A 21207-nucleotide genomic window follows, 5' to 3' on the forward strand; every position below is an offset into this window, starting at 1 on the left:
GAGCATCGATACCTGCAGTGTGAACATCGATACCTGCAGTGTGAACATCGATACCTGCAGCGTGAACATCGATACCTGCAGCGTGAACATCGATACCTGCAGCGTGAACATCGGTACCTGCAGAGTGAGCATCGATACCTGCAGTGTGAGCATCGATACCTGCAGCGTGAGCATCGATACCTGCAGCGTGAGCATCGATACCTGCAGCGTGAGCATCGATACCTGCCGCTCCAGCACTCATCTCCTGCTGCTTCGCAAAACAGGCTCAATAACGCGCATAGTAATTTCCCGCGTTTTCCTTTTCATATTCAACCAACCACGGCATTGCACTCACTTTCTGCGCCTTTCTGGTCCAATAGGAACCCGTAAATCTGCCTCAACTCAATAAGCCCCGCCTCTCATCACTTTTGGACGAATGAGGGCTCGGTAAAGCTGATAAACGCGACCAATCAGCACCCGGAGGCCGCTGGCTTATGTGAGACCGAAGCGACTGGTGCGCCGCAGCCGGACCCGGGCTCAGTCATTTCTCTCCTTTCTCTCCCACCCGGGCTCGTCCTTTTCGGGATCTTACAACTGCAATGGCGGAGCAGCAGCAGTTCTACATCTTGCTGGGCAATCTGATGAGCCCAGAAAACAACATCCGGAAGCAATCGGAGGTGAGGAATGTGGGATTTGTGTTGTCTTGAAGAAGCAAAATCCCGTCGGTAATCGTGAGGTTCAGCGGCTACGTAGCGTAGCCCACGTGTATAGCTAAATCTAAGGCGTTTGGCCCCGGGGAGGGTCTGAAATTGAAAATCGCCCTTTTAAAACAAAAATACATTTGTTTGTGTGGTTAGAGTTCAAAAATAATAATGTGGTTGGTTTGAATTTGAATGATTATCACTGTGTACCAAGTCAAATTGCGACAAATCTGATACAGACACACTTTTAAGTACAAAACACGCAAAATTGACCCATAGCAACCAGATTTCCAATCGTAACCCTGTACATAAATGTATTTTATTACAGCTATATGATTTTTAGCCATTAAACTTCTATTTGTTGACTCTGTAGGCTTAAATACTAAAACATGCTCACCCGGACGAGCTGCCTGGGATTTTACAGCACTGCACACAGAAGCCGCTAACCGCTGCCTCCATGTTGCGTAGTTATGCGGTTTAATGTCCATTCTGTGCATTTACGAACTCAAACCTCGACAAAGATTAGCTTTTGCTCTCTCATGTCCTCCGTGTCACGCCAATTACTTCAAACGAAGCCTAATAATGACGCTACACCGCAGTTTGTTTCACCAGCTGACTGAGGGCTAGGCAGGAAGTAGCTGCTAGCCAAACGGCCTGTCGCAACCTGATTTGTATCCCATCGTTGGTTGCACTTCAACTGAATCAATGACTGAAACATGTTCTATTCACTCAAATGTACATATCCAAGTAGAATCGAATATTAGTCGAGCGTGAAATGCAAATAATATGTCAAATGTATCTCTTCAACGAATCTAGACTGACATTTACGTGAATAAACTCTTCTAATCTGTGTTCACCGGGTATAACCATAAAGTCCTGTTATTTTGCCATCTATACAGCTCATAAAGATTAGTACAGATTATTCATAGTCATTTATAAATTGCGAGGACCGGCGCTTTGTTGATGTTTGTCCTAGTAGTGTTGCCGTTACCAAGCAGACCGCTAACGTGACGCAAATCAGGCAGCGATGCTAATTTGGTAGCGAGTTTAGCCAGGCCTTTTTTTACACATTTGGGTTTGTTTATTCAAGTTTGTGTTGATCTTTTGAACATATTTGTGTCTTTCGGCTGGTTTTACGTTGTGGACAGGCAGAGGACGGTGGAGTAGTGGTTATATAATGGTCTTTAGTTCTTAGCCCAAGGAACAAACTGAGTTGTACTAAACCGTGTCATAGATGAGCCCTTTAAAATGTTGTAAACAAACGTATATCTGAATATACATATTTTTCTATAGATCCAACCCATTGTTGTTGTAGTTTGATATGAAACGGGACTGCTTCAGATCTTCAGAGAGCATATGAGGAAATAAGTATTTGAACTCCTTGTGATTTTGCGTCTCCCACTTTGAATATAGGTGCATTTCCACTGTGAGACAAAATTAATAAATATATTGCATGATTTTTTTAAATTTATCTGTTTGTTATTGCTGCAAATAAATATTTATACACCTTTAGAAAATCTGTGTTAATATTTGGTACAGAAGCCGTTGTTTACAATTAGAGGTCAAACGTTTCCTGTAGTTCTTGACCAGGTTCGCTCACTCATCCACCGATTTCCTCTTGATCTGTCAGGTTTTGGGGCTGTCACTGAGCAACACAGAGTTTCAGCGACCTCCAAAGATTTTCTATTGGATTTAGGTCCGGAGACTGGCTAGGCCACTCCAGAACCTTATTATACTCCTTGGTTAACCTGGCTGTGTGCTTTGGGTCATTGTTAAGTCGTGGCTGAGTCTTCCAACATATCTTCAATGCTCTGACTGAGGGAAGTTGTGGAAAATCTTTCAATACATGGCCCCATTCATTATCTCCTTAATATAGTGCAGTTGTCCTGTCCCCTGTGCAGAAAAGCACCTCCAAACCATGTTTCCACTTCCATGCTTCACAGTAGGGATGGTACTCATCCTCCTTCCTCCATACACAGCGAGAGGAGTTTATACCAAAAAGTTATATTTTGGTCTCTTCTGACCACAACTTTCTCTCCTCTGGATCATCCAGATGGTCATTGGCAAACTTCAGACCAGCCTGGGCACATGCTGACTTAAGCAGGGGGACCTTACATGCGAGGCAAGATTTTAAACCATGATGGTGTTGTGTTTGTAACTGTGATCCCAGCGATCTTCAGGTCATTGACCAGCTCCTGTGTAGTTCTAGGATTATTCCTCACGTTTCTTATCATTGTTGATACCCCACGAGGTGAGATCTTGCATGGAGCCTCAGTCCGGGGGAGATTGACAGTCATCTATAGTCTCTTCCATGTTCTAACAATTTCGCAAACAGTTGATCTTTTTTCACCAAACTGTTTGCCAATTGCCCAGAGCCCTTTCCAGGCTTGTGGGAGTCCACAGTTTAGTTTCTGTTGTCTTGACAGCTCTTTGCTCTTGCCCATGGCAGTAGAGTCTGACTGTTGGGTGGACAGGTGTCTTTATGCAGCTACCGAGCTCAAACAGATGCCACTCATTTAGCTTAATAAGTGAGGAGAGGTGGACTTTTTAAAGGCAGACTAACTAAGCCAGAACTCTTGCTGATTGACAGTTAATCATATACTTATTTGCAGCACTAACATACAATAATATTTAATATTAACTATAGAACATTTCAGACTCCACGATTTCTAAGTGGTTGAACATGCAAAATTGGGGGGTGTTCAAATACTTATTTTCCTCACTGTTAAATAACATATTTTACAATAGTAACAGCTTTAAAATAGTGTCCGTCATTACTAGGTCTGAAAAAAAAGTCTGAAAAAAAATAAATTATGACGTGAAAGAAAGAAGTCATGAAATAATATTTTAAGGATTTGTATATTGGCTACACAAAAACCTGCTTTAATTCCTGAATAACCCGCAACAAATACTTAGTCATCTATGGATGTACCCTGTGTCTGTAAGGCCTTTGGGGCCCCAATAAATAGCTTGGCTTCCTAGTATTGCATCATGAGCTCTCCCTCTTTCCAGTCAGCGCTTCTCAGGACAAAACGCTGCTGTCTGCTCCTCTCTGGTGACACTAAGCTCAGCGGAATCCACTCTTCATTCAACTCCCATTCTTCATCCCAACAGTTTAATACAGAAGTGCAAAACAATGACTCATGTTCACAAATGCCACATTACTCTATAGTTACTGTTTTTATTACACAAAAATGTTTGGGTTAAGACCAAATGAATGTTGTCCGTGCCAGCAATTGCTAGTAATTAAATTGACTTTGTGCAAGTATTTCAGAGTACTGCGTCCACACCCCGGCCTATAATGACGATTAGTTATCGCTTGAGCATGTGGTCTCGCGAGTGCATGATCAAATCCTGTGACCCATCAATGAAATTTCCCCATATGGGACAATAAAGGAATATCTTATCTTATCCACAACAAGAACACTGCTCCAGCACAGCAGCCAGCACGAGGCATTAAAGTGCAATTATTTTGAGTTTGCATTTACAATACTTCATGTCACAATACTAACATTTCTAAAAAGTTAGTTTGTTGAAACTTGGCGCTGCTGTTGCTTCACTTCTCCTCGCACATGGTCAGTTAAGGCAAAACCTGCAACATCCCTGATTCACACACAGGTTTATTCAGCGTTATGAGACTAGATCCATGGGTTTGAGGCTGTGTGGTCCTCAGAGCACATGCACAGGCCTCTGAAAGAAGCTGCGTTCTGCTCTGGTTCTAAAATGTTAGAGAGCGGAGCATGAACGGGCATCTGAACACTGTCACAGCTGAAAAGCAGAATCGTGCTTCCCACACAGTACTGCCCAGTGGCCTGTAGGGGCCAGTAAAACACACTGACTTCAGCCATGCTTCAGCAGCAGAAGTGAGGGGGAAACGGGCTTATCTAGATATATTTTAGAACTATTTATATATAGTAATTTTGGATAGTATTGGCCAATCACTGATTGCCCTGATGACAGGCCACTGCATTATATGAATATTTTTATCTCAACATAAACAATTTATTTTAAATTCACAAATGAAATTTTGGCTACTGCATTAGACTGACTAAAATTAAAATGTCTTCTCCTCTTAGTCTGGGGCCTTTAGTTATGCAAATTAATTGCGAGTTGTGCTTTTGAATGTGTTCAAATGTGCAAGAAGTTTTTCCCATTTGCAAATCCACATGGGGGTTCTGTCCCAACATAAGGGAGTTTGTATTTAGTACCAGGTTGAGAAGAAAGTATTTTTTATTAGTGGTAAAACAAGAACCCAGGCAAAATGGTAGTAACATTTTTAAACGATTGAACCGTAATCACAAACTAATCTTGATGTCCCCATCTTGCAATATAATTAATAATTAATTCATTTGATTTTCAGCATAAAGATTTTACCAAAGAATAATTTTTGTTTTCCAACCCCATCAAATTGCACAAAGCTGTACTAGGACCCCAGAGTGCTTCATTAGAGGGAGTGACACTTTAATTTTAAAGATTCTTTAGATTATTTCATGCATAACTTGACAAACTATTTTATAAAATGTTTGAAAGAAATTATTAATTCATAATAGTAAACTGTCTTAACGAATGCATTACCAACTCCTTTAAGGAAAACCTTTTCCAACCCATTGTCCAATTAGCTTCTCAATTTAGCTTTTCTATGGCACTCCTGGTTAACCAAAAAGAAGCTTTTAGGTTGGTTTAAAAGTTGCAAGTTTAAAATATGCTAGCACTTGTCTGTTAATTATACTACAGATGACAAATATCGAAAAACAATTGTTTTGATTAGCTCCTAATTGTTTCGATTAATCGTGCAGACATTTATGAAATTATAAACGACCTGAATTAGGCCTACGATTAGTCTGACCGTGACTAGTTGAGTATTCTGGACATTTTGAGTCATCTGGACAAAAGGAGGTCTAAAGCATGTGCCAAAAGTAGTTTCATAAATACAGCAACAATATTAAAAAATCTAAATGTCAAAAGTTAAAATGTATGAATTACATTTCAGGCACTTTTTTTCTTTTGGTTAAGATGTACAAAATAATTTTGACCAGTAAATGCAAGTATTATTTCTCATTGTTTATCCATTGTATTTGACAGTTTACGCTTTTCTTCCCAACTTGCACTTGTTATAGTCATGGTATTGAACACGCGTTGCTTGAAATGTGCGCATGGCATTTTGGGCATGTCTAAAATGTCAAATATGAATTCTTTGCTACCAATGACTCGTTTCAACCTGTTTTTCTCTTTTGTTTCACAGGAGACGTACGACTCGATTCCTGGCGGAAACAAGATCACATTTTTGTTGCAGGCCATTCGCGATGTCTCTGTTGCAGAAGAGGTGCAAATATTTTACATATTACATTATGAACACAACGTTTTATGTTATTCAGCCAAAGGTGAGGTGTGGGGTCATTACAGTAAAAAGTCTACAAACTCCAGCCAAGTGATTTAACTGGAATTCAGTTAGAAATTATAGTTGATCATCAATTTCAATTAATTCTGTAATGGGGGGGGGGAGAATGTATATTCAAAATGTCTTTCTCATCTGCTCATTCGGACGCCTGTTGTGATATTAGTTAGTTTCGTAGACTAGTTAGTTTCGTAGACTAGTTAGTTTCATAGACTAGTTAGTTTCATAGACTAGTTAGTTTCGTAGACTCTTGCAGCTGTTTACAATTCTTGACATGATATTTTTAGATTTCTTGCAATTGGAGCAGGGACACAGAGCTTGCATCATGGATTATTTATAGACAGGCCAGGTGACAATGCTGCCTTTAAAATTTGTGATTATCAGAACATGTTTTGGGCATTGGTGTTAAATAACCTTCAACAATACAGCCAGATCTTGAGCTGATTTTTCTATGGTAAAGCTGTGTTGGTGTTAGGATGGCACAAAACATCATTATGCAGAAGCATTTCATTTTTTTATGCAGAAAATTCTCATGGTACATTTTTGAATTTCCCCCACATTTTATCTTCTGTAAATTCATATTGAAAGGGATTTTTAATTGGAAAAAATAAAATGTTGTTTTTTTTTGGTCATATTTCGTCCATATTATGCTTCAAAGCTTGAAATTAAAAGCCCATAAAGATTTTGAAGTGTATTAAAACATGTGTATTAGTGTTTGTAGTATTAGATATGTGTAGTAATGTTTCTGTTGATCAGGAAAACATTTTCTGGACATTTCCCCTCGACCTGACCCATGTCTTGTTGTCTTGGGCAGGTTCGACAGATGGCGGCGGTGTTGCTGCGGCGGCTACTCTCATCGGCCTTTGAGGAGGTCTTCCCGGGGCTCACAGTGGACATGCAGATGGCCATAAAGACCGAGCTGCTCACCGCCATCTCCCACGAAACCTCCCCCAACATCCGCAAGAAAGTCTGTGACATTGCCGCTGAACTCTCCAGGAACCTAATCGGTGAATATTAGTTTCATTTACTGCGGTTTTATTCAAGCATGGCAAAAAAGGTATAATATTTAAATTAATTTAGAAACCAGAGATGGAATTAATTGGTGGACTACATTGTGAAAAATGACCATTACATTTTGTTTCGTTGGGAATGTAAGGGAAAGTGTCTGGCTATGACCACCTTAGACTGGACCTTGGTGAAAGTTTGTAGACAGTTAAAGAACCTGTAAACGTTAATAAACTGCTTTAGCTTTTATAAATAATAGTTTGAGATATTTGCAGAGGCAATATACCACCTGTCATTTTTTTTTTATTTTACATCTAAAGAATATTTGGCAGTAGTGAAGACATAAAGGCTTCAAGCTGTTGTAATGACCAGAACGAGACGGACGCCTATTGGGTTTACTTTTGGGTGGATTGAATGGAAAATGACTTGACCAGGCAAGAGTTTTTTAATTTGTTGTTTCACGGATTTTCCTTGGCATTTTTAAAAGGGGAGGATGGAATAAAAAAAAAAAATATTTTCCCCATTATCAAATCACATTCCTACCTTCCAAAAGTCGGAGTTGAATTTAGAAATACATTTTTATTCTAAATAATTGTATTGGATTCTTAGAATATAGGCCCTGCTTCCACCTCTCACATTATCTACATAATTATAGTTATCAATGCTTGTTTGATGGAAGGTGGAACTCGGTGATCAGACAGAAAGTAGTCCCAGACTGACAGCTTCTCACAAAATGAATCAAAATTTGGCCACAGTGATTTGATCCAACGCCGTAATTTTTCACACGCTCGCGTCGTGGACGCGCAGCTCAGATCAACTCATTGGGACAAGTAGTGTTCTTACAATGCGATCAGAAGAGAAGGTGTGACTCAGACGAGCTGGACATGTCCACATGAGACGACTTGTGCTACTTAAATGGCAACGACAAAATGATTCTGATATAATCGGTCAAGACACGTATTCTTCATTTCCTCGTTCGAACACGAGTTCAATGAATGGGAGCGCGAGCCGAAGCCACGCCCACCCCGCATCCTTCATGTTAATCTGCCAGTCGATCTCATGGATCTATGGTCAATCTATGGTCGATCTAGGAAGCCGTGTGTTGCGAGAGTTTTAAAGCTCTTACGTTCGGACAAACTCTGGGTAGTGCAGAAATGGTCGGAGGTCGGAGATGCTGGTGCAGAATACATTTTTATTTTTATTGAGGTTTTGGCCCAAAAAACTGCGGGAAAACAGGAAAAATATATATATATATTTTTTTAGAATCTGCGTTCTTGATGTCGGCGGGCTCGGGAAACAACTTATTAAACTCTCTCCTTACTTCCAAAAAACGATTTGGGATTATTCATGGTACAATATAATTGTAAAAAACAACCAATAATTTGAACAAATTATACAGCCCTACAACTGAATAACTTTAAGCTGGTAAACTGTTCATTATTGTACTGCTTGTAACTAAAGTAAAGTGTCATTTTTTTTCTCCCAAGATGACGATGGGAACAACCAGTGGCCAGAAGTGCTCAAGTTTCTCTTTGATTCTGTCAATTCTGATAACGTCGGTTTGAAAGAAGCTGCTCTTCACATATTCTGGTATGTTACTTAAAATTTAATGTTTTTGTCAATTTCAAAGGAACTGCAGTCAAAATGCAAAGTGGCAAACTTTAGCATATTAGCTAACTAGATTAGCATTCTAGTTGTTAACATTACCGTGATGGCACTGAAAGTTGTGAAAAGCTCAGAATAGAAAATGAATCCTTTTTAAAATTGACTAATAACTGCAAACATTTCAGCGGTTTTCAGTTATTAGTCCATTTTAAAGGACACATGTTTGTCTTTTTGGCCTTTAAACACGCCCCCTGCATCTAGCGGTTTTTCACGTTTGTAAGACGATATTGCACCTTTTCTAAAAGGCTTCACGGTATCAAAGGATGTCTATAAAATGTAAAGCTTCATTTTAAAGTCTACGGGATAAGGTTACTTGTCCCTCCAAAATGCCAGTGTTCTTGCTGAGGACTTTTGGCATGGCGACCTGCCATGATGCCGCGGGTACCCGCCATGTTGAAAAGATACCGCCAGGTATTAAGAAAACCGTGCTCGTGCCGCGGGTATTTTAGGGCGTTCGGGTGCGTCGCCCCGCGGGCACCACTGCGCTCGGACGGTACCCAAAAGTATGGAAAGCCAATATGATCACACTGGCGTAAATTACGAGCGCCGCTTTATTTTGTAAAAGCATCGGAAAATACGCCGCTCCTAAGTGGCGGAGTGTGATCATATTGGCTTTCCATATCGAGCGCCGTGGTCATTGGTCACCTTTTTCAGCCAATTTGGCAACACTGAATGTTTATTCTGAATTTGTATTATAGGAATTTCCCTGGAATATTTGGCAATCAGCAGCAACACTATTTAGATGTTATCAAAAGAATGCTGGTTCAATGTATGCAAGACCAGGCCAACCCACAGGTATACTTTGTAATTATTCACCTAAAATGAATAAAAAATGTAGAAATGCTAACAAAACATTTAAATGTCGGATTTTCCAGATCCAAATGCTGGCATCTCGAGCTGCAGCAGCTTTTGTTTTGGCCAATGAAGGAAATGCAGTGCTTCTCAAACAATTTTCAGACCTGCTGCCAGGAATACTGCAAGTAAGACGAAGCAACTTTCAATTAAAACTGTTTAACTCATTTTAAACTACCAATCTTAAAAATTGTGATGGTAAAAAGGTTTCTTTTTGCTAGAGGTTGTAAAAATGCATGCAGCATTTGTTAGCATAATATGTTGTCTTCATACAATAAATATGTAGCCATTGAAACAAAATGTAAAAACTAAATGTAGTAATAATTTTTTGTCAAACTAAAGGGAAAAATAAAATTAATCGGGAAATGTTTTCATTGTTAATCGTGAACATGATCATATTCTAATTGCAATTTTTCATTGAATATTCTCTGGAATTGAAATGCCTTTTTTTTTTTTTTTTTTAATAATCATGCCATGTGTTAAACGTGAATTAAATTTGTTTTTTTCTTCCAGTCTGTGAACGACTCGTGTTACCAGGGCGATGACTCTGTGCTTAAGTCTTTGGTTGAAATCGCAGACACGGCTCCAAAATACCTGAGGCCGAATCTCGAGGCCACACTCCAGCTCTGTCTCAAGGTAAGGAGGTCTAGATTATTAACTGAACATTTATCTAAAACAATTTGGAACTTGTTCAGAATCAGGCTGGGTTTAGGAGAAGGGGTTGTTATTGCGTTTTAATCTTCAATCTCACAATAATAATGTGAGCCATTTATATACCATAACAATACAATATATCGAGTTATAAGATCCTTTCCTGTATATTGCATTGTATAGCTAAAACAAGGGGACTACATAGACCATGATACTCCATTTCAGTGCAGACGACATGAACTGTATTAAAAAGAAAAATGTCATCTAAAATTCTGTTCTACCTCTATAAATATTGTATCATGAGATTTTAATAAGTTACATTCCTATCCTTTGTCGGTGTAATTGAGCCCTCATTCGTCCAGTGTGTGAGTGTTCCATTGTAGAAAACGATTCAGTTGGAGTCATCTGGACTCTTTGGGAAAAAAAACAAGATGTTTTGACTCGTCCAATATTCATTCTCAATCTGCGAATCGAGTCTGGGAACTCTGGTATTTCTCCTACTCTGAGGAGGCCCTGCCCACCAGGCGGACCGCCTGAGTTTTTGATTTCACTTGAATACCCTTTTGGTTTCGCCAACCATCACATCAACTTCCTATTGTAAACTGACTTTTGCTCCCTCCTCACTGAGTACCTGATTAGCCTCAGAATGCCCTGGGCGTCTACTGCTCCAGGGTTTCATGGTACTATTATATACGGCCAGAAGGTTGAACAGATTCTTTTTTTTAACAAAGATTGCTTCTTCAACTCCTCTTTCAAACCATCTCATCTCTTGCTTGTGTCTTTGAGATGCAGATGCACGTCGCTCTGAACTCCAGTGTCTTCTGTGCAGATAAAGCCTCATTTGACGTGGCCGTTTAGTCTCACTTATTTTCTCCAGTCCAGATGACTGCAACTGAATATTTTTCTACAATTCCTATCCTTTTTAAAGAAATGATCACTTTTGTCAAATGTGACAAAATTTATGTCGAAGTTAATTCTAATTAATTCAAAGTAACTTATATGTGACCTCATTTACAGCTGTGCGCGGACACAAACCTGTCGAACATGCAGAGGCAGCTCTCTCTGGAGGTGATCGTGACGTTATCAGAGACGGCGGCGGCCATGTTGAGGAAGCACCAGGCTCTCGTGGCTCAGAGCGGTGAGGAAGATTACACTTATTTAAAAGGGTTTACTTCAAATGTTGATTCTAGTATTCAAAGCCGGGGTCTCCAATTATATTTTATCTTGAGAGTCACAAACAGTGGCTGAATTCAACAGAAATGTACTTATTTTACTTAAATATAATGACTTAAAAACAGGACTAAAGCACTAAAACCCAGGCTTTAGTCCTGTTTTTAGACTCAAACAACACGACTGCACCGGGACAAAGCAGCTGGTGGTCATCAGCATGGAAGTGTAACTCTGGCAAAGCTTTTCACCAAACAGCTGTAAAGACACACTTCTGCTGTAAAGAAGCTCACATGTGGAATATGATCAGCACTGGCCAAATATATCAAGCAGTTCGCCTCATGTGAAGATCTAAATATAAGAGGATAGATGGAGAGAGAGGGATATACAAGTAAATATAAACACATGACATAAACTCAGGCATCAGTGATTAAAGTTACTGTTTACATGACCAATAATTAAGGCAAAACTAACTTTGTAATTTGTTTAAAGTCACCGAAGTGGGTATAGCGACATGAAAATGATAATTATTTTATTAATCGTGATAAACTCCGTAGGTCATGAGTCAAACCTGATCATGAAACTTTTACAGCCCCATTAGCCATTATAACTGCTGTGATTGGCGTCAACAGTTTGGTGTCACTCATTTATACAGTCTATGGACAAACGCAGGCCGACAGTGCGTTGCTATGCATCCTGGAGAGGGTGAAGGTCAGACTGTACTGGTGTGGGCCCCTGGTTGGTCTGTACTGATCAGCCTGTGTATTTGTAGTCCCCCAGATGTTGGCCATGATGGTGGATTTGGAAGAGGACGATGAGTGGGCCCAGGCAGACGAGCTTGAAGATGACGACTTTGACAGGTAACAAGAACAGAGTGTTTGCATTACTTTCACTATATTAAGAACATGTGTTTGCATGTAAAGAAGATATTTTGGCCAAATAGATATTTAGTGCATATAAAACATGTTCTTCCTCAGTAACGCTGTAGCTGGAGAGAGCGCCCTGGACAGAATCGCCTGTGGACTCGGAGGAAAAATCATTTTACCAATTATCAAACAACACATCATGCAGATGCTCCAGAACCGTATGTATAAACCACTGTACTATCAATTATTAATGAGTCCAATATAGATTTATACATTTGTGGTTTATCTTATTTGTTTTGATCATTTAGTTTTCTTGTTGCAACCTTTTTACCATCCATTTGTACTAATCTATGTTCCATAATTTGCCTCGTTAGTTGAGTAGCTTTTCAGATTTTCTTCTAGTATTTCAAATGTATATATTTGTCCCTCTTTAGCGGACTGGAAATACCGGCACGCAGGGCTCATGGCTCTGTCTGCGATCGGGGAAGGATGTCACCAACAGATGGAAACTATTCTGAACGAGATCGTGTGCGTGGTGCTTAGATTCTGCGCAGACCCGGTATGACATTATAAATATTTATTAGATAATCTGTGAAATATTTGGAAGTTTAAGTCTACTATTTACATGCTACATTTTTTAAATATTTGTTAAGACTTTGATTCATTTTGTCCCCTCAGCATCCCCGGGTTCGGTACGCGGCCTGTAACGCCATTGGACAGATGGCCACAGACTTTGCTCCCACCTTCCAGAAGAAATTTCACGACAAGGTACAAAGAAAATACACTTTAGAAATACACTCGGCGACGCACACATTCGATCTCATTTCTCTTGCTGATAGTGAGTGACATCATCTCCATCCTCAAATGCCATTCTAACCGTTTAGTTTTTACATTTAAGCTCAAACGCATCATACATGGCAACAGAGAAACCTTTCATTGACCAGCTCTGATATGTAAAGTCCTCTCGCCTCCGTCCTGTGTCTCCCAGGTGATCGTGGCTCTGCTGGAGACCATGAAGGACCAGGGTAACCCCAGAGTCCAGGCTCACGCAGCGGCCGCGCTCATAAACTTCACCGAGGACTGCCCCAAGTCTCTGCTCGTCCCATATCTGGAAAGCTTGGTGCAGCATTTGTGCGCCACCATGCAGGCCAAACTGCAGGAGGTAGGACGTGGCTTCATTTAATTGCATGCATTTTGGAGCATCTCGCAGGCGGTTGGGTTTGAAAAGACTTAATTGACCAGTCGTCCTTCCCCCTGTAGTTGATCCAGAAGGGCACAAAGCTGGTGCTGGAGCAGGTGGTGACTTCCATCGCGTCTGTGGCCGACACGGCGGAGGAGAAGTTTGTGCCGTACTATGACCTCTTCATGCCCTCGCTCAAAAACATTGTGGAAAACGCAGTGCAGAAAGAGCTGCGTCTGCTGCGGGGGAAGACCATCGAGTGCATCAGCCTCATTGGACTCGCTGTGGGGAAAGACAAGGTACGTTTTTGAGTTAAATCAATGCAAAATGCTCAAAGTTGAATGCATGATTCCACTTTGACAAAGACTCGATGGTGGCCGGTTCTCAGTAGACTAAGATAAGATATTCCTTTATTGTCCACACATGGGGAAATTTAATTGTTGCAATGCAGGTAGATGCAGAGGAAAAGGACAGATAACTTATAGGAAGTTTGAAAAAATAATAGAACTCTTATAAACAAAAACTATAGACACAACCTTATTTCCTAATAAAGAATGGAGGGGAAAAATAAAGATAAAATAAAAACAGCTAGCGTAAGACAAGATAATACTAATAATAATGGTAAAACTTAGACTATAGATTTATTTTAATATTCAAAATGTTTAAAAAACAATATCGCCAACCCCAATTTATTATAATTATATAACTGCAGTCATATTTGGATTGTTATTATATGTCCTTTTCATATGTCCTTAAACAAAGACAGAGGCAGCTTTGTCTCAAAAGATCAACTGACTGGATGGTGCTTGCAGCTCGATTGCCGAGTTTCAGTCGACGGCACAACATTCTATATTTAATATGAAATGAATATTGTTAAAATTCAGTTGTGTTTAAGTTCATGGGTCTAGTTGCTTGTGAAGTGCAGTGTATTCAATGGTGAATAGTGTCTTTTGCCCAATCTGGGAGTGACATTCTAGTGTCACTCATCACAAATCACACTCTTTGATTTGATTCTGTTCTGTTTTGTTTAGTTCATGTCCGACGCAGCGGCCGTGATGCAGCTGCTGCTTAAAACACAAACTGACTTCAATGATCTTGAAGATGACGACCCTCAGGTAAAATGACAATAAAATGTCCTAATAACATTTTCTGAAGTACGTTTTTAAATGTTTCTCATGAATTGCCCTCGTTTCCCTGCAGACCTCGTACATGATCTCTGCATGGGCGCGCATGTGCAAGATTCTGGGTAAAGAGTTCCAGCAGTACCTTCCTGTGGTGATGGGGCCCCTCATGAGAACTGCCTCCATCAAACCAGAGGTGGCGCTACTCGACAGTAGGTTACTCTCATAAGATCTAATGCGATTCACTTGAGCAGCGAAAAGACAAAATATTCAACGAGTGAGACGAGACAGTGTTGGGCAAATGTCCTTCAAGAGTAATCGTGCGAGTGATGAAAGTAGTGTCCAAAAATACCCAATGCTGCTTGTAAAAAGAAAAGGCTTGTATTTAAAAAAAAATAGAAATAAGAAAATAAAAATAATTGAAGAAATAACAAAAAAATTAATAAATCACATTTACACTGAAATGTTACCACTCATTTAGAGAAGCTGCATATGATCTCATTTACAGTGACTTCTAGTAGAGGAAAGCAGATTGATTTTAACCCAACGCTGCTGGTTGACAACAATTTAAAACTAATCACAAATCTGTTTGCAAATGTCTAATCTAAGGTGAATTAAATGACCACCCATAGTACGTGATTCAACACTACAGCGATGGCAAATTAAGAATGTTGTTTTTTTATGTTGTACAAATTGACATCGAAACTAATAATAATTGTGTTCTGCAGCTCAGGACATGGAGAGCATCTCGGAGGACGATGGATGGGAGTTTGTAAATCTGGGAGATCAGCAAAGCTTCGGCATCAAGACGGCTGGACTGGAGGAGAAGGCCACTGCCTGTCAGATGCTGGTAGGACTGTTATGTGGCCAAATGCTTTTTTTATTCATTTGGTGCCGAGTGGATTATAAATATGTTGAATTGTCTTGTTTTTCAGGTGTGTTATGCCAAAGAGCTGAAGGAGGGGTTTGTGGAGTACGCCGAAGAAGTGGCCAAACTCATGGTTCCTCTGCTCAAATTCTACTTTCATGATGATATCCTTTGGCTACAAGAGAATATTATGTCATATCACAACAGAATCTTTCAAGTTGAAAGCCACATTTTGACCGGCCCTGGTTCACTTTAGAGCACGTTGAGAACAGTTTCTTTCTATCACTGAGGGCGTCGCTACACGAGCCGCTGACGTCACCCAAAACAGAACTAATGCTCGTTTAATTGAATGAAATAATTATAATTTACACTTTTTAATCAGAAGGCCGATCACAGCAGTTCAGATGTTTAGTCATTTGTGGCTCTGAGACGTGACTAAAGAGTAAACGGGGAAACAACTCGGATGCTTTTTCTGCATTTTTTTTTCCCTTTTCTGTGCATCTGCGTCATGTTTTAACATCTATGTAACTCATTATAATGCATATATTTGGTCTACTTAAGGTTGGTTTTCTAAGGCTGTAGAAACACTTTTGAATCCCTGACGTTTTTGAGTCACTGGTGGTTTGCACTGCACTAAACTCAAACCGCTTTTCCGGGACAGAAAACTCAAACTAAACCAGCTCGTCCTTGACTCTGTCTCCACGTGTGCGAGTGGCGGCGGCGGAGTCCATGCCGCTGCTGCTGGAGTGTGCCCAGGTGCGCGGGCCACAGTACCTGTCCGACATGTGGAAGTTCATGAGCGACCCCCTGATCAAAGCCATCGGGACGGAGCCGGACTCGGACGTGCTCTCGGAGATCATGCACTCCTTCGCCAAGTGCATCGAGCTCATGGGCGACGGGTGTCTGGAGAAGGCCCAGTTCGAGGAGCTGGGAGGAATTCTGAAGGGGAAACTAGAGGAGCATTTCAAAAACCAGAGGCTCAGACAAGGTACAATTCTGGAGAGAAGTTCATTTTGTTACATCATTTCAGTGCATTAAGACGTATGAGCCAGATCTTCCCAAAGTGCTGCACATAAAAACCAAAATGTGCATAAATATGAAGTGATTTAATTGAACTTTTTGTTTTTCCACAGACAAAAGGGAAGATGAAGACTATGATGAACAGGTGGAAGAATCATTACAAGATGAGGTACAGTCCCATCGATGCATTTTCCACCACCATTTCACACAGTATCTATTGTATTACATCTGTTTACCTGCATTTCTTTTCCAGGACGAGAACGACGTTTACATTTTGACAAAGGTGTCGGACATCTTGCACTCAATTTTCAGTTCTCACAAAGAAAACGTACTGCTCTGGTTTGAACAGCTGCTGCCCCTCATCATCGAGCTTCTGGTGAGTTTACACTGCGCACAAGGAGGTTAAAAAGCCAGAATTAAGAGTTATTATTGTGGCTGTAACTCGCTGTAGGTTTCTTGCATATGGAAGTCCATTTCCCTCAGTAACGTTCAGTGTTTCCCTCAGAGAGCAGAGCGGCCGTGGGCGGACAGACAGTGGGGGCTGTGCATCTTCGACGATGTTATAGAACACTGCAGTCCCTCGTCCTTTAAATACGCAGACTACTTCCTGGGGTCCATGCTGCAGTCCCTCGTGGACCCGGTCCCTGAGGTGAGGCAGGCGGCGGCGTACGGCGTCGGTGTCATGGCTCAGTACGGAGGAGCCAGCTACTGCAAGTTCTGCAAAGGTGAGACACACTGTTGTACGGCCCGTGTGAGTGGGCCACAAGTGCACCTTTGGATCAATACAATGGAATAAACTTAAGTTGAGAGATAGTAGAAAAAAGCTTCAGTTGTAGTCATCTGGACTCGGTTAGAAAAAATAGACATTTCGACTCTCATCCAAGAGTCATTGTCAATAAAAGAATTTAGATCGAGAACTCCGATATTAATACTGTTCTGTGGTAACTCCAAATAGAAGTATATAGGAAACCTACACACACGGACCAGTATCTGCTCTTTGGTTCCAACCACCCACTACAGCACAAGCTGGGTGTGATCAGAACCTTACAACACAGAGCTCAAGGTGTGCCCACCAGCTCAGAGGGCAAGAAGAAAGAGGAAAAACATGTCTGAAATGCCCTCTCAGCCAGTGGTTACCCCGCTTGGGCTCTCAACAGAGTGAAGAGAACCAAGAAGCAGGACAAAAGGGAAACTGAACAGAGAAGGAAGGGTGTTTCTATCCCTTATGTGTCTGGCCTGTCGGAAAAACTGCAGAGAATTTTTAGACAACACGAAGTCCCTGTTTATTTTAAACCAGGAAACACTTTAAGACAAAAACTGGTTCACCCAAAGGACAAGTTGCCGACTCAAAAACAGAGCAATGTAGTTTATTCGATCCAATGCAGTGAAGAAAGCTGTAAAGAACGGTACATAGGTGAGACTAAACAGCCTCTACACAAGAGGCTTTATCAGCACAGAAGAAATACAAGTTCAGGACCTCAGAGCGCCGTGCATCTCCATCTTGAAGCCTCTAATCACTCGTTTGAAGACGGTGAGGTGAAGGTTTTAAGCAGGGAGAAAAGATGGTTTGAAAGAGGAGTTAAGGAAGCTATTTTTGTTAAAAAAAAAAGACCTTCTTTAAACAGAAACGGAGGGTTAAGATTAAATCTTCCTGGTATCTATAATGGTATACTGAACCCCTGGAAAGGTAGAGGACCAGGACATTTAAATGCTAATCAGTTACTCAGGGTGGTTGAGCCAGGGTCTCACAAAGACAAAGAGGATTCTAATAGCCCATTAAGATTCTGAATAGGCTAGCTCGGTAGATACAAGGGGGAGTTTCTGTTGAAACAAACAACTCTTTCTACTTCAGGAAGGCTCCGCCCAATGGGCGGGTCTTACCACAGAACAGTATTAATATCGGAGTTCTCGACCTAAATTCTGTTATTGACAATGACTCTTGGATGAGAGTCGAAACGTCTATTTTTTCTAACAGAGTCCAGATGACTACAACTGAAGCTTTTTCTACTATGGAACACGCCTGGACGAATGAGGGATTACACCGACATAAGTTGAGAGAGAGAATTGTCCAATGCGCTCCAAAGATTGTTTTATTATTTTATTTAGTCAACTTGTATCCATTGATTTATTTGGGACATTGTAAAATAAATTGATAAAACAGCCTTTGAACTTACAATGTACAATAATTTATTAAGCTTTTGACAGATTGTATTGAATGATGTAAGGATGTTTTTTTTAGTTCAAACTTTTTTTTTTGATTTTCTTTATTTGATGATTTCATTGATCCACAAGGGAAATAACTTTGACACAGTAGCTAAAATTTGTCTAATATATATTTTCTGGCTTCAAAAGTGTATTTGAGCTTAATTAAAAGCATTATTTGTGGTAAGACTATTGTGGGCTGCAGCCTTTCTGTAACGATTTGTCCCAGTTGAAACTAAAAAGAGATTTTGCCTTCAGAAGTGCCAAGTCATAATCGCCTTTTTAATGCAAAAGCAAATGTGTTTAAACCAGATATCAGCCTGATATTTCATTTGTAATATTCTGAGGTGAATCTTACTTCCTCGCTTCACCTTTGCACCATTCTGGGGTTTGGAATGTATTTGTTTCAAAAGCGTTCATATATGAACATGAAGATGATTTGCTCTTCTTCCTCAGAGGCGATCCCACGTCTGGTGGGCGTGATCCAGGCCCCAGACTCTCGCGCCAAAGAAAATGTGAACGCCACAGAAAATTGCATCTCCGCCGTTGGCAAAGTGATGCGCTTCCAACCAGAATGGGTCAGCGTCACTGAGGTGCTCCCCCATTGGCTGAGCTGGCTTCCACTTAAAGAGGATAAGGAAGAGGCGGTCCATACCTTTGACTTCCTGTGTGACCTCATCGAAAGGTGAGAAAGCTCAATTGACAAAGGAACTTTAGTATAATAAAGATGTGCTTAACTTGCATCATCTTTTTCAGCAACAACCCCATCGTCCTCGGGCCAGACAATGCCAATCTCCCCAAAATCTTCCTCATCATCGCAGACGGTGTATCGAGCGAATCTATCAAATGTGAAGACGCCTGCAGCAAAAGACTGGCCAATGTCATTCGACAAGTTCAGGTGAGGATCAATGCAACGTGAGAGAGAGAGAGACTGTCCCTTCTGTCCTTGATGACTCTGTGTGAGCTGACTTACCTGTGTCTGTCTTCACATCTGGTTCATCTGCTCCTGAGCTCGTACTTATTGAGTGAGTGTTGCGTTGTGTACGTCAGTGTTCTCGCTGAGGGCTTTTGGCATAGCATGCTGCCGCGGGCCCCTGCCATGCTCAAAAGATGCCACCAGGTATTGAGATAACCGTGCGCGCGGCGCGGGCATTTTAAGGTGCTGCTTGCGCGTTCGTGTGGCGCGGGCGAGGAGCCTTCCAACGATGGTTTATCTTCGCTCGTATTGTCCGTAAGGGCTAAACCAGATTAAACCATAATGTGAAAAGAACATCCCGGGAGTTGGCCCAGGACCAGCTAAATCTGAGCAGAGACTTGATGTTGGGCACTGCACAACTGTTACCCGTAGACATTTAAAATAGTTTCTGTTTTCTGGATGTTGGTCTAAAAGAGCTGCAAGGCACACTCTGGCTCCATCGCTCAGATCGGTCATTGTAGCTGGACAAGTGCGACAGAGGCTTGGACAGGCGCCAGCCACACGCCCGATAGCCGGCGTGGCGGGCGGCACACGGTGAGAGTGTTGCATCAGTGTGGTCCCATGGCAACTGAGTGGTGTGAGCAGCACAGGGAGACTGAAGAGCGGGAGGTCGGAGGGCAAAAGGGTTTGACGTCACTGCTAACCAGTAGCTAGACTTATCTAAAGCGGTCGAGCCCGTCTGCAGGCTGTACTGCCACACCTATAAAATGTGTCGAATACAAATCATTTTGACTTCTTTTTCTCAGGTTTCTGCCGGTTTATGGACACAATGTGTTTCCACATTGAACGAGACGCAGCAGAAAGCCATTCAGGACCTCCTCAACACGGCCTGATCCTAGTCTCCTCCTTCCTACATCCTCGCCTCCTAGCGCTAACTCAAACAAGAAAACTCACCTGGATCCCTCTTTGCTGCTCCAGGACAGTGTCACATCTTACGATTTATTTTGGACGGACTTGAATGCATCTTCATAGACTTTTAAAACCGGGAGCCACCTTGGAGTTTCCTTCCCTGCCTTACAATCTAGAACACGTCCCAGCCATTCCTTATGAAAGATTTTACATTAAAATAACGTAAATGGGGAGAGAAACGGGATTAGGATATTTTTACGTGGACCGAGCGTCAAATTACACTGTCTCTTGTGAATTTTTCCTTTTTTGTATTTTTTTTTGCGTTTCTGGCGTCAAGAAGTTACGGCATGTTAATAGTGGCTAACTCTAGACATAATATCTACTTAGAATTGTGGTAAATTCAGGGAAGTTGGTTTTACGCCGCTCTCACTTCCAACAGCAAAGTTTGAAGGTAAACTTTTGAACGGTTCGACAGCCTAAAATAGCATATTGCTGGTTTAAAAAAGGGCTGCGCATCTGTGGACATTGTGACAAAATGGAGGGGTATGAAAAGTGTAACGTAAGTTTAAAGAAAGAAGGAAAAAAAAGTCTGGCGTAAATTGTGATGGAATGAAAACCACAACAATAAATTCCATTTGAGAGAAACGAATGTCGTAGTTTGGTTCATTTCTAAAAAGTAATTGTTATGCGTTTGTCTTTTTACAAAATGT

At 41.1% G+C, this 21207-nt stretch overlaps 1 protein-coding gene across 1 annotated transcript; it reads left to right on the forward strand.

Moving 5' to 3' along the window:
* The first annotated feature begins 453 nt into the window (after positions 1–453).
* kpnb3 (karyopherin (importin) beta 3) lies at positions 454–21041 on the forward strand. Its single transcript, XM_072445078.1, has 25 exons — positions 454–656; positions 5923–6003; positions 6890–7082; positions 8568–8670; positions 9444–9540; positions 9621–9725; positions 10111–10233; positions 11266–11386; positions 12188–12275; positions 12393–12499; positions 12716–12840; positions 12960–13049; positions 13270–13443; positions 13542–13760; positions 14493–14576; positions 14662–14794; positions 15311–15432; positions 15518–15603; positions 16143–16438; positions 16584–16639; positions 16724–16846; positions 16976–17195; positions 19129–19357; positions 19429–19570; positions 20395–21041. The coding sequence occupies exons 1-25, from the start codon at positions 579–581 to the stop codon at positions 20479–20481; spliced, it is 3282 nt and encodes a 1093-aa protein (XP_072301179.1). The 5' UTR covers positions 454–578; the 3' UTR covers positions 20482–21041.
* The last annotated feature ends 166 nt before the right edge of the window (positions 21042–21207 follow it).

Source organism: Eucyclogobius newberryi, unplaced genomic scaffold, assembly GCF_026437365.1.
Source record: "Eucyclogobius newberryi isolate DKJ021-1_F unplaced genomic scaffold, fEucNew1.0.hap1 SCAF_1, whole genome shotgun sequence".
NCBI classification, from domain to species: Eukaryota; Metazoa; Chordata; class Actinopteri; order Gobiiformes; family Gobiidae; genus Eucyclogobius; species Eucyclogobius newberryi.